General features: G+C 48.7%; 1 protein-coding gene across 1 annotated transcript in view; it reads right to left on the bottom strand.

The window, feature by feature from the left end:
• Positions 1-7,370: 7,370 nt before the first annotated feature.
• LOC106806952 (bromodomain-containing protein 7-like) overlaps positions 7,371-11,244 on the bottom strand; it is a 42,876-nt gene continuing 39,002 nt past the window's right edge. Inside the window, exons 18-20 of the mRNA XM_014809139.1 lie at positions 8,558-8,725; positions 8,159-8,199; positions 7,371-7,739 (exon numbers count right to left, since the gene is read on the bottom strand). Coding sequence (XP_014664625.1) covers positions 7,566-7,739; positions 8,159-8,199; positions 8,558-8,725 — 383 coding nt within the window. The 3' untranslated portion in view covers positions 7,371-7,565. The remainder of the gene's footprint in view (positions 7,740-8,158; positions 8,200-8,557; positions 8,726-11,244) is intronic.

The following is an 11,244-nucleotide window of genomic DNA, read 5'->3' as shown; positions in this document are numbered from 1 at the left end:
GATAGAACGCTTCATACAGCAAGAGGCGAACGCGAGATGCAGTAACTATATTGTTATCGCCTAACCCTGTCTACCACTAGCCAAACTTTAGTTTGCAAACTCGGCAAACATCGAGTTTGGCAAGAAAGTTTCCAAAGTTTGCACAAGTGTAGACGCATTAACACACTTCGGCAAACTAGTTTGCAGAAGTTTGCAGAATTTAGGCCGTGCACGCTTCTTCGATCAAACTAAGTTTGCTCGAGTTTGCTGAGGTTTGGAATAACTCAGCAATCAAATGACAGTTTTTAGTCAGGTGATCCTGCAAGATAGACAAACATTGGACATTGAACATTGGAATTCCACGATGTCAGTACCAGTAGTGTAGTGTAGTCCAGCACCATAGTGTAAGACAGCGCTCCACAAACTTCTCGCAAAACTTTAACAAACTCGGAGTTGGCTCGAGTTTGCAACTAAAGTTTGCTAGTGTAAAGACAGGCTTAACGCAAAGACCTGGCGCTGTTTAATTAGAAGATACTAGCAGTTACCGTGATCTCGGTTTTAAATGTCATTGCCTGACAACACCGGAGCGAAGAAAGCATTATATATATTTAGCTTTATATAATGTTATTACTAGCGTTATACCATACTGCAATTACTTATTACCTCCGCCCAGCGGGAGTGGGAGGTTATTTGATCACTCTCGTGTAGTGTGTTCGATGTGTTTAGTCCGTTCGCTGTGGTTGTGTGTTCGCGCGGATTCGATTTTTGCGCGCGCGAGTCAGTAGCATGCCAGTCTAGCAGCAGCAGCAGCAACGCTGAGGCGCGCGACCAGCTCGTAACACATACAGTGTACATGCTGGCGGAGGTATCCACTCTCCGTGATGGGCCGCTCTGTCTAGTCTTATTATTGGCGTTGTTACATCGCCTCAGCCAAAGCTACATTTATTGCAGTGGCTTCTATCAACAAGCCAGATTATCGCGTGGCTGCGTACTAAACTGCTCTCCTGTTTCTGTATTTCAGTCTACCACAATCATGAGATTTGCACATTGGATGACTCCTCATGGCTGGCGTGTAGTATTCATTAGAGTCGTTGACCGCTAAACAGCAAAACTCTGCCCACGTATAAACGTAACGCCCATGCTTGTTACGTCGCGTTATATGTAGTATGTAAGACATACCTATATGTAATATAACGTAATATATGTCGTAGCTTATATGTAGTATGTAAGACATACCTATATGTAATATAACGTAATATATGTCATAGCTTATATAGTAGTATTAAGGAGCGAGTACCTATATGTAATATAACGTAATATATGTTCGTAGCTTATATTAGTATGCTAAAGACATACCTATCTAATATAGATATGAGTTCTATGTAGTAATGTATGTATGTATGTAATCTTCCTATAGGCGGTCAAACCGCCAAACCCGATCTGGAGCAATTTACACAGCGGCCATCTCTGTATACCCGGGCGTGTTCAGTAGCTGAAAAAACCTGTCAAACCGTCAAACTCGCCGAAAAATCCGCTGAAAACCCCCTCAATTCGGCAAGCTTCACACAATGTCAGCACAGCCCTATGACTATTGATCTTGCCCGCACCTCATGATCTCATCAAGCTGCTCGTATTGTAAACCAAACCGAAATCGCAAACTAAAACAGAGCATAACACACCATTCAGAGGTACTACTCACTCTCAGTCGGAGTTTCGTTCAGATGCTACATCTGAGAATGCCATTGTACCATTTCCAAACCTAGCAATTTCTGATTCAATACAAATTTCTTAATTTCAATGTGCATTGCCGTTGCACGACCAAGCATTCCAACTAGACCAATATCAGTGGCACAGACCCATCTCGCTGCCTGCCTCTATCTATCACTATATACTGCGAATTTCTTTTATTCGGCGACGATCTATCACAATGCGATAGCTATACGTGGGAGCTTAACAGTCGATACCCCACGGATCTCATACTTATTTGCACCAGAGAATAACCGAAAAAACATTGTATCAAGAGTCTCTTGAAACGAAAAGTCCAACCCATTCAGTACATGCTGTCGTATATAACAAATAGCTTATTTGTTCATTACTCCATTCACTTGCAGAGCGTCTGTGGGTCCCCCCCCCCCGGGATACTGCCGGAACGTACCCTGGTACGGTGGGGGCTGCGGGTATACCGCCGAACGTACCCTGGTACTATTCTAATATGGCGGACCCGTACTCGCCTACTGCCACTAACGATGTCTAGGGAGTCGCCTACGCCTACTCCCCTAACCCCAACCCGAACCCTAACCCTAACCAATATCAAAGGCCACCAGGTACGTTCCGCCTATACCTGGGGGAACCATAGACCCGAGCCAGCCATATTACTTTAATATTATGTCTCAGCGTGTTCTTAAGTTGGTTGCTGCTGTCACGATAAAGGGTCTATACGCTAACAGTTTTCCCATGCATTATTAATTTATTAGACCGCATTTCTAAATAACTCTCGATATTTGGTGCAATGTCATTGTCATGCTTTTACCAATGTTCCTTTACCCTGTGTCCATTTATTAGTATAGTAGTATGAATAGTAGCACGATTTACCCACCGCAGCGGCGCTTACCCGCAGCTAGTCTAATATATATTTGAGTTCTATGTATGTATTATGTATGTATGTATCTTCCCTATAGGCGGTCAAACCGCCCAAGCGATCTGGATTGCAATTTTCACAGCCATCTTTATACCCCGGGCGTGTTCGCTAGCTTAAAACAAACCTGTCAAACCAGTCAAACTCGCCAAAAACCGTGAAAACCCCCTCAATTTCGGCAATCTTCACACAATGCTCACACAGCCTATGACTATTGATTTTCTTGCCCTCACCTTCATGATCTCATCAGCTGCTGTATTGGTGAACCGAAACCGAAATCGAAACTAAAAACAGAGCATAACCACGACCAGTTCAGAGGTACTACTCACTCTCAGTTCAGATTTCGGTTCCAGATGCTACGATCGAGAGCATTGCAACCATTCCAGAAGCTATGCATTTTCCTGATTCAATACAAAAATTTCTAATTTCAATGTGCATGGTTGCACGCCAAGCATTCCACTAGAACAAATCCAGTGGAAACAGACCCCACTCGCTGGCCTGTCTCTATCTATACTATATATTGGAATTTCTTTTATCGGCTTACGATCTCACAACTGGATAGCTCTACTGGGAGCTTACAGTTCATACGCACGAATCTCTTACAAGTTGCACAGCAGAATAACACAAAAACATTTTTATCAAGAGGTCTTTGAAACGAAAAGTCCAACCCCATTCGTACATTGCTGTTATAAAGCAATAAGCTTTTTGCTATTTACTCCATATTACTGCTCAGAGCGCGTCTGCTGTCCCCCCCCGGATACTCCACAAGCGCGAACGCTACCCTGGTTACCCGGTGCGGGCTATACCGGAACCTACCCTGTACTATCTAATATGCCGCCGCACCGTACCTCGCCTACTCCACTAACGAGCTAGGAGTCGCCTACGCCTAACTCCCTAACCATCCAACCGAACCCTAACCCTAAACCATATCAAATAGCCACCAGCCCGCTACGTTCCGGTATACCTGCGGGACATAGACTCTCTTTGATCTGACCAAGTAATTGAGCATAATTTAAGAGCCTTATTGAGTGTCTCAGGTGCTTCTAAAGTTGCGGTTGTGCGTGTCTATAAATGGTCATACGTAACAGTTTTGTCCCCATGCTTATTATCTTATTAGGACCGATTTCTAAATATTTGATATTGGCTGCAATGTCATTGTCGATTTTACCAACTGTTCCTCACGGTGTTTATCCATTTATTAGCTATCAGAGTATGAATTAGAGTAGCACGATTTTACCCAGCGCAGCGGGTACCCCGCAGATAGTACTGAATATAACGTAATATATGTCGTAGCTATATGGCTAGTATGTAAAGCATACCTATACTGTAATTATAAACGTAATATATGTCTCCATATTACTTTTTAGCTTCATATGTAGTATATATGACAGCTATATGTTAATATAACGCTAATATATGGTCATATTACTGAGCTTATATGTAGTTATATGACAGCCTATATGGAATATAACGCATATAATAGTATATTAATAGCTTCAAATAGCTATATAATCATAACTTTACATAATAGCTTATATTACATAATTAACACCTGACAGCACATCACGCTGTACTTCAATGTGTGCGTGCGTGCGTGCGGGCGTACGTGCGTGCCGCTGCGCCGCGTACGTGTCCGTGTCGGTGTGCTGTGTGCGTGCGTTGTGTGTGCGTGCTTGCGTGCGGGGGTTCGTACGTGCGTTCGTGTGTGTGTCGTTGTGCGTGCGTGTGGTGTGTTGCGCGTAGTGTGTGCATGTAAATGTATATAAATATAATGTATATATATTATATATCATATATATATATATATTATATTACAAACATAACCCACACGATCGCCATTTAACTATTGCAGGTGGCCGCATATGGGCGCTTTGGTCTGCGCGTTGCGGGACGTCGTCCTCTACGTGAGCAGCACGGATCGGTGGGTGGCTACGGCTGGAGGAGGGTTCGTGATGTCGGCGGACACATCGGAGGCCACGGCGTCGGCCGCGTTCGGAGGAAAGCTATTGGTAGACTGGAAGCAACTTGCTAGAGCGGATACCGACCGAGATAGGCAGGCTACAGTGGCCATGGAGGAGCGAGGGTATGGAGCAGGAGGAGGTTATGGAGGAGGCACCTAGGTGGCTAGCGGCAGGAGGAGGAGGTAGCGGAGGAGAGATACGAGGAGTGCTCGGAAGCAGGAGGATACGGCCAGGAGAGGATACGGAGAGGGGGCTGACTACAGGAGCGAGGAGGATACGCGAGAGGTGGCTACGGAGAGGAGGCATACGCAGGAGTGTTTGTCGGTAAAGGAGATACCGGAGGACGGTCGGGCTACGCGGAGGAGGAGGATACGACAGACGGTGGCTTCCGGAAGCAAGGTGGATTAACGGCGAGCGAGGGGGCTACGGCTTAGAGAGGATGTGCGTACCGGCCGTAGGACGGAGGATTACGAGGAGTGGCGCTTTACGGCTAGGAGGAGGTATCGAGAGGAGGACGCGGATTACAGGAGGACCGCGTAGGATACGGACGGAAAGGTATTGGGCCGCGTTCTCTCGACCACGGGCAGGATTGCCGCGCGACCTGGACCGCTTTGCCACGGCCCGTCGGCCGGCCGGCGGCGGTTACGGTCCGATCTTGGCGGACCTCATCCGGGCAAGCCTCCCGTTCGCCCCGGCGTCCGGTCGCCGTCCCCGTCCCGCCCGCTACACGTCGCTAGTGCGCGCCCGCCCATTCCGGCCTCTGGCAACGCCGCGCCCGATCGAGGCGGCGGACGAATTCGTCGGCACGGGACCGGTTCAACCTTCCCGAGGGTGGCTCGCCAGATCCGGCGGCTCCCGCCCACCGCCCGGCCGCGCGCACCCCCACCGCCCCCCGGCTGTAGTGGCTCCTGCGCGGGTTCTTGGCTGACAGATATACGGAGCACGGTTACCGCGCGGCATGGCACGCCCCCGGGCGGCCCGACCGCGTCCGCGTCCCCCATGCCCCCCTTTCCCCAGCTCCGGAATATCGGCTACCGGCGTCTTGCCCGCCCTCCGCGCGCGGCCAGGCCGGTCCGACGAGCCCAACCGAGAAGCGCAGCGCGTTTTTTGATGCAGCACGCGCGGCCAGCACGGGCGAGCGGGAGCCGCCGGAGCGTCGTACCGGGTACGCGAGGAATCTTCGCCCTGACTCCGCATTCAGGCGTCAACGTGCCGGCGCCGCGAGTCTCCCCCGGACCCGGAGCGCCGTCGTCGGGCATCGGAGCGTGGAAGACGGCGCCGTTGCCGGGGCGACGGGTCTCGCCAGCGGGCGGAGCGGTGGGCGGGGTTGGATTCGGTGTGGGTGGCGTGGGCAGTGGGTCATTGGTGTAGGAGGGGCTGGGCTTTGGAGGTAGGGTGCCGTCCACGCAGAAGGGGCTCGATTTGGTGGAGCGGTGTCCACGCAGGAGGCGGGTGGACTACGGGTCAGGGGTGGTCACGCAGGATGGAGCTGGACTACGTGGAGGGGTGGTCCACGCAGGAGGAGCTGGACTACGTGGAGGGGTGGTCCACGCAGGAGGGGCTGGACTGCGTAGAGGGGTGGTCCACGCTGGAGGGGCTGGACTTGGTAGAGGGGTGGTCCACGCTGGAGGGGCTGGACGCACGGGAAGCATTGTTACAGGGGTCGCACGCAACAACATCGCAATCGCCGACACGAACGGTAACGGCATAGCTGACAGTGTACACGGCAAAAAAACCCTAAAAAGGGGGCTACGGAGGTGGCCTGGGCATACGGCCACAACGCCGGACGTAGGACTTATGCAACAATGCGCGACTAGCGCATATGGCAACAATGCCGGACTAGGATATGGCAACAATGCCGGACTAGGATATGGCAACAATGCCGGACTAGGATATGGTAGAGATTGGTAGAGACCATGTGAGATAACTTCGTACGACACTTGGAACTACACGACAATCTCACGATTCTGAATTTCGATACACTGTACATAGTTCCATACACCCGTCAATGTACACGCGGGTGTGGCGTACCTCGTAATTTTTCTCTCTATATATATATGATGTGCGTGTGTGTGTGCGTGTGTAGTTAACTGTGGGTAACGTAAACACAGCATTCAGGCGGGGTATGATTTGCTTGTCGTATGATGGAAAGCCGTTTCCCCGTCACGTACGTAAATAAAGAAAACAACACTGTTAACGTCCTTTTAAAGGAAGAGAGAGAAAGAGTGACTCCATGTGTTAGAACCTAGAGAGGCAGAGAGAGAGAGACTGGGAGAGACAGTGGCTGGTGAGCTACTGCAAGTGTGACATCCATAGGCCGATTATTCATCTCATCCCTGTATGTAATTAAATAAACAAGCATCTGTATCAACTATAATCCTCCTATGTATGGTTTCTATCAGAGTCACTACTACAGCTGTACATGAATACTGTGCATACCACTACATGCACGTTGCTGCACAAAAACTTAGAACAATATTATCCTCACACATTTTAATCACTAGCAACAGAAAGGTAAACACTCTGTGATTTCATGCTCTTTGCAATGAAAAACGATCACCAACAAAAACGTTTTAGACTGGAACAATTAAACACTGTCCTTGAAAACTGTTTTACTCGGCTACTTTCAACCCATGGCATCATGCTCGAAGCGAGGGTCTGTTTTTTGCTGTGAGATCATAACACAATATGAACGCAGAAGAACATTCATTGCCTTTCAAGGAGACTCTCTATCTATCACCACCTCCACAAACAACCACCAGATCTGCTCTGTGATCATTGGCAGCAACTATAACAGTTCTCCTATGCAGAACCATGGCACGCTGTTACTCACATTCCCTGCATGGACAGTGTAGTCGTATAAACCTAAGCAGTCAAGTGATTCAACATTCTTTAGAATCTTTACCCACTAAAACTTTGCGCAATCTGCCCACCCTTTCACGGTACAATTCGGCTTGCAAGGAACGAGAGATCTTTGCCGATCTACCTCTTCAACAATAACAATGTCCGCCCCCCCGCGTGGCAACATTCTCCGCCCATTGTTCACTTACGTTAGCTTCTTCTTCGTCGTCGTCCTCTGTGAATGCCTCCGTGTCAACGGGATCATTCGTGACGCCCATGGCACGCCTCACCGCCTGCGCGCTGACTATGTCACACGGCGCCACCTATCCACGAACAAAAGCAACAGCAATTATATATACACGCACATGCAGAGATACGAGGGTATAGCTGTACTATTTCATTAACGTCGGCCATACATTTATTCTATTACATTGGCCATTAAACGTCGTAACACCGTCATTGCGATGTACCGCTGGCTGACTTCTACAGGCTAAATGGCAGTCTGAAGTACCGAACGGAAACTTCACGCAGGTTTTAACAAAGAAGTCGTTGTGAGAGGCGGCCTAACTCCTATGGCTGCTGCCAATTAAACAAAACCTGGTGCCATTTTCACGCAGCTTTTACCAGCCCCCTAGAACTCATATTGACATCGCATATAGAACATAGACGTTCTGTTATCGGATATGAGTATTGTTAATACAATTCTTTACACAAGTAATAGGAGAACGCATGAAAAACTTACCGCTGCAGCTAGTTCTTTGAGATTCTCCATGACCTTAGCAGCTTTAATGTGAAAACAAAAAAACAATTAGTTTTAATTAAAACGCTACATAAAAGCCAGCATTCATAAAAAATATCATAATTTCAAGACGTGTTTAGCATATCTCTCCCACATACACACGAACTTACTCATCGAAACTGGCATGCCGGTAATAAATACAACATTGAACTTACTTAAAAACATGACAAATTAAGTTACTTTTTAACATTAACTACTCGACTTTTTCATATTAACTTTTTTTCCTAAACAAGAGCCCAGCTTGTAAAAAATTCGTCACTACTGCCATGTACGATAGTTCAATAACATCGCGAACACATGCAGCGAGGGAAGCAGACGGCGTTGCCGTGGCGACCGACTCACCGATCTCCTCTTCGCGCTGGGAGGGCGGTTTCACGAGGTGGAGGTGCGAAGGCGGCTTGTCGCTGAGTCGCTGTGTCTGCGCCTTGCTCAGGTCCTGCAGCAACACTGACGTCGCATCCAGCCTGTCCGTAACCTGCTTCTGCTGAGCGCTGGTCGCAGTGCTTGGCTCTACACATACACAGTTAAACATAAGCTAGGTGACCGGGTGCTTGGCTCTACATACACACAGTCAAACATAAGCTAGGTGACCGGGTGCTTGGCTCTACATACACACAGTCAAACATAAGCTAGGTGACCGGGTGCTTGGCTCTACACACAGTCAAACATAAGCTAGGTGACCGGGTGCTTGGCTCTACACACAGTCAAACATAAGCTAGGTGACCGGATGCTTGGCTCTACATACACACAAACATAAGCTAGCTAGTGAAGCCGGGTGCTTGTTCTACATACCAACACAGTCAAACATAAGCTAGTGACCAGGTGCTTGTTCTACAATACACACAGTTAAACATAGCTAGGTGACCGGGTGCTTGGCTCTACATACCACAGTAAAACAATAAAGCTAGGTGACGGGCGGGTGCTTGCTCTAGCTCACAGGCACAGTCAAACATAAGCTAGGTGACCGGTGCTTGGTTCTACACACAGTCAAACATAAGCTGGTGACGCGGGTGCTTGGCTCTAACACTACACACAAGTCAAACATAAGCTAGGTGACCGGGTGCTTGGTTCTTACACACAGTCAAACATCAAGCTAGGTGATCGCGGGTGCTTGGTTTCTACACAGCAGTCAAGCATAAGCTAGGGAGCGGGTGGCTTGGATTCTACATACACACAGTCACCATAAGCTAGGTGACCGGGTGCTTGCTCTACCCAGTCAAACATAAGCTAGGTGACGGTGGCTTGGCTCTACACACAGTAAACCATAAAGCTAGGTGACGCGGATGCTGGGCTCTAACATACACACAGTCAAAATAAGCTAGTGACCGGGTGCTGGCTCTACATACACACGGGTCAAACATAAGCTAGGTGACCGGTGCTGGTTGCTGCTACATACACTACAGTCAAACATAAGCTAGGTGAACGCGGGTTGCTTGGGTTGCTAGCATACACAATGGCAAACATAAAGCTAGGTGACCAGGTGCTTGGTTCTACATACACAACAGTTAAAGCATGAAGGCTAGGTGACGCGGGTGCTTGGCTCCTACATACACAGCAGTAAAAACATAAGCTGGTGACCGCGGTGCTTGGCTCTACTCACACCACAAAGTTCCCCAAAAACAATAAGCTAGGTGAGCCGGGTGCTTTGGTTTCTAAGCAGCACAGTCAAACATAAAGGCTAGGTGACGCGGTGCTTTGGGGGCTCTACACACACCACAGTCAAACAATAAGCTAGTGACCGGGTGCTTGTTCTACACACAGTCAAACATAAGCTATGGTGACGGCGGGTGGCTTGTTTGCTACACACAGTAAACATTAAGCTAGGTGACCGGCGTGCTTGGATCTCAATACAGCACAGTCAAAACATAAGCTTAGGTGACCGGGTGCTTGGGCTCTACACACACACAGTCAAAAACATAAAGCTAGGATGACCGGGGTGCTTGGCTCTACATACACACAGTCAAACATAAGCTAGGTGACCGGGTGCTTGGCTCTACATACGACACAGTCAAACATAAGCTAAGGTGACGCGGGTGGCTTGGCTCAACACATCAAACCTAAGCTAGGTTCCGGGTGCTTGGCTCTACAATACACACAGTCTAAACATAAGCTAGGTGACGCGGGTGCTTGGGCTCATACATACACACAGTCAAAAACATAAGCTAGGTGACCGGTGCTGGTTCTACATACACACAGTCAAACATAAGGCTAGCTGACCGGGTGCTTGCTCTAACATAACACAAACATAAGATAGGTGACCGGTGCTTGCTCTACATACACACAGTCCAACATAAGCTAGGGTGTGACGCGGGTGCTTGCTCTAACATACACACAGTCAAACAATAAGCCTAGCGTGACCGGGTGCTTGGCTCTACATAACACACAGTCAAAACATAAGCTAGGTGACCGGAATGCTTGTGTATAAAACAGCAGTCAAACATAAGCTAGGTGACCGGATGCATTGCTGCTACATACACAGTCAAGCATAAGGCTAGGTGAGCCGGATGCTTGCTAATAAACACAGTCAAACCATAAGATAAGGTGACCGGATGCTTGGGCTTCTACACACAGTCAAACATTAAGCTAGGTGACGCGGATGCTTGGCTCTACAACACAGTCAAAACATAACGCTAGGTGACCCGGTGGCTTGCTCTTACATACAGTCAAACATGAATGGCTAGGTGACGGCGGGTGCGCGCATAGGTGAGGGGGTGGTTGGATGGTTGGTTGGTTCACTGAGTGAGGGGTGGGTGAGTGAGGGAGTGATGGGATAAGTGGGTGAGTGAGTGAGTGAGTGCATGATTGAGTGAGCTAGGTGACTGGGTGCTGGGCTCTACACACACAGTCAAACATAAGCTAGGTGACTGAGTAAGGGGGTGGGTGGGTGTGTGTGTGAGGAGGTGAGTGGTTGGTTGGTTGGTTGAACGAGTGAGGAGGTAGGTGGTGCGTGAGGCAGTGATTGCGGTGAGTGAGTGATAGAGGGGAACGAGCGTGGGCGAATGAATTCTCGTTCTGCGCTGAGTAAACTC

This window comes from Priapulus caudatus, unplaced genomic scaffold, assembly GCF_000485595.1.
Source record: "Priapulus caudatus unplaced genomic scaffold, Priapulus_caudatus-5.0.1 Scaffold187, whole genome shotgun sequence".
Lineage (NCBI taxonomy): Eukaryota > Metazoa > Priapulida > Priapulimorpha > Priapulimorphida > Priapulidae > Priapulus > Priapulus caudatus.
Note: the sequence above shows the minus strand (reverse complement) of the source record. Positions and strands in the feature narration are given on the sequence as shown.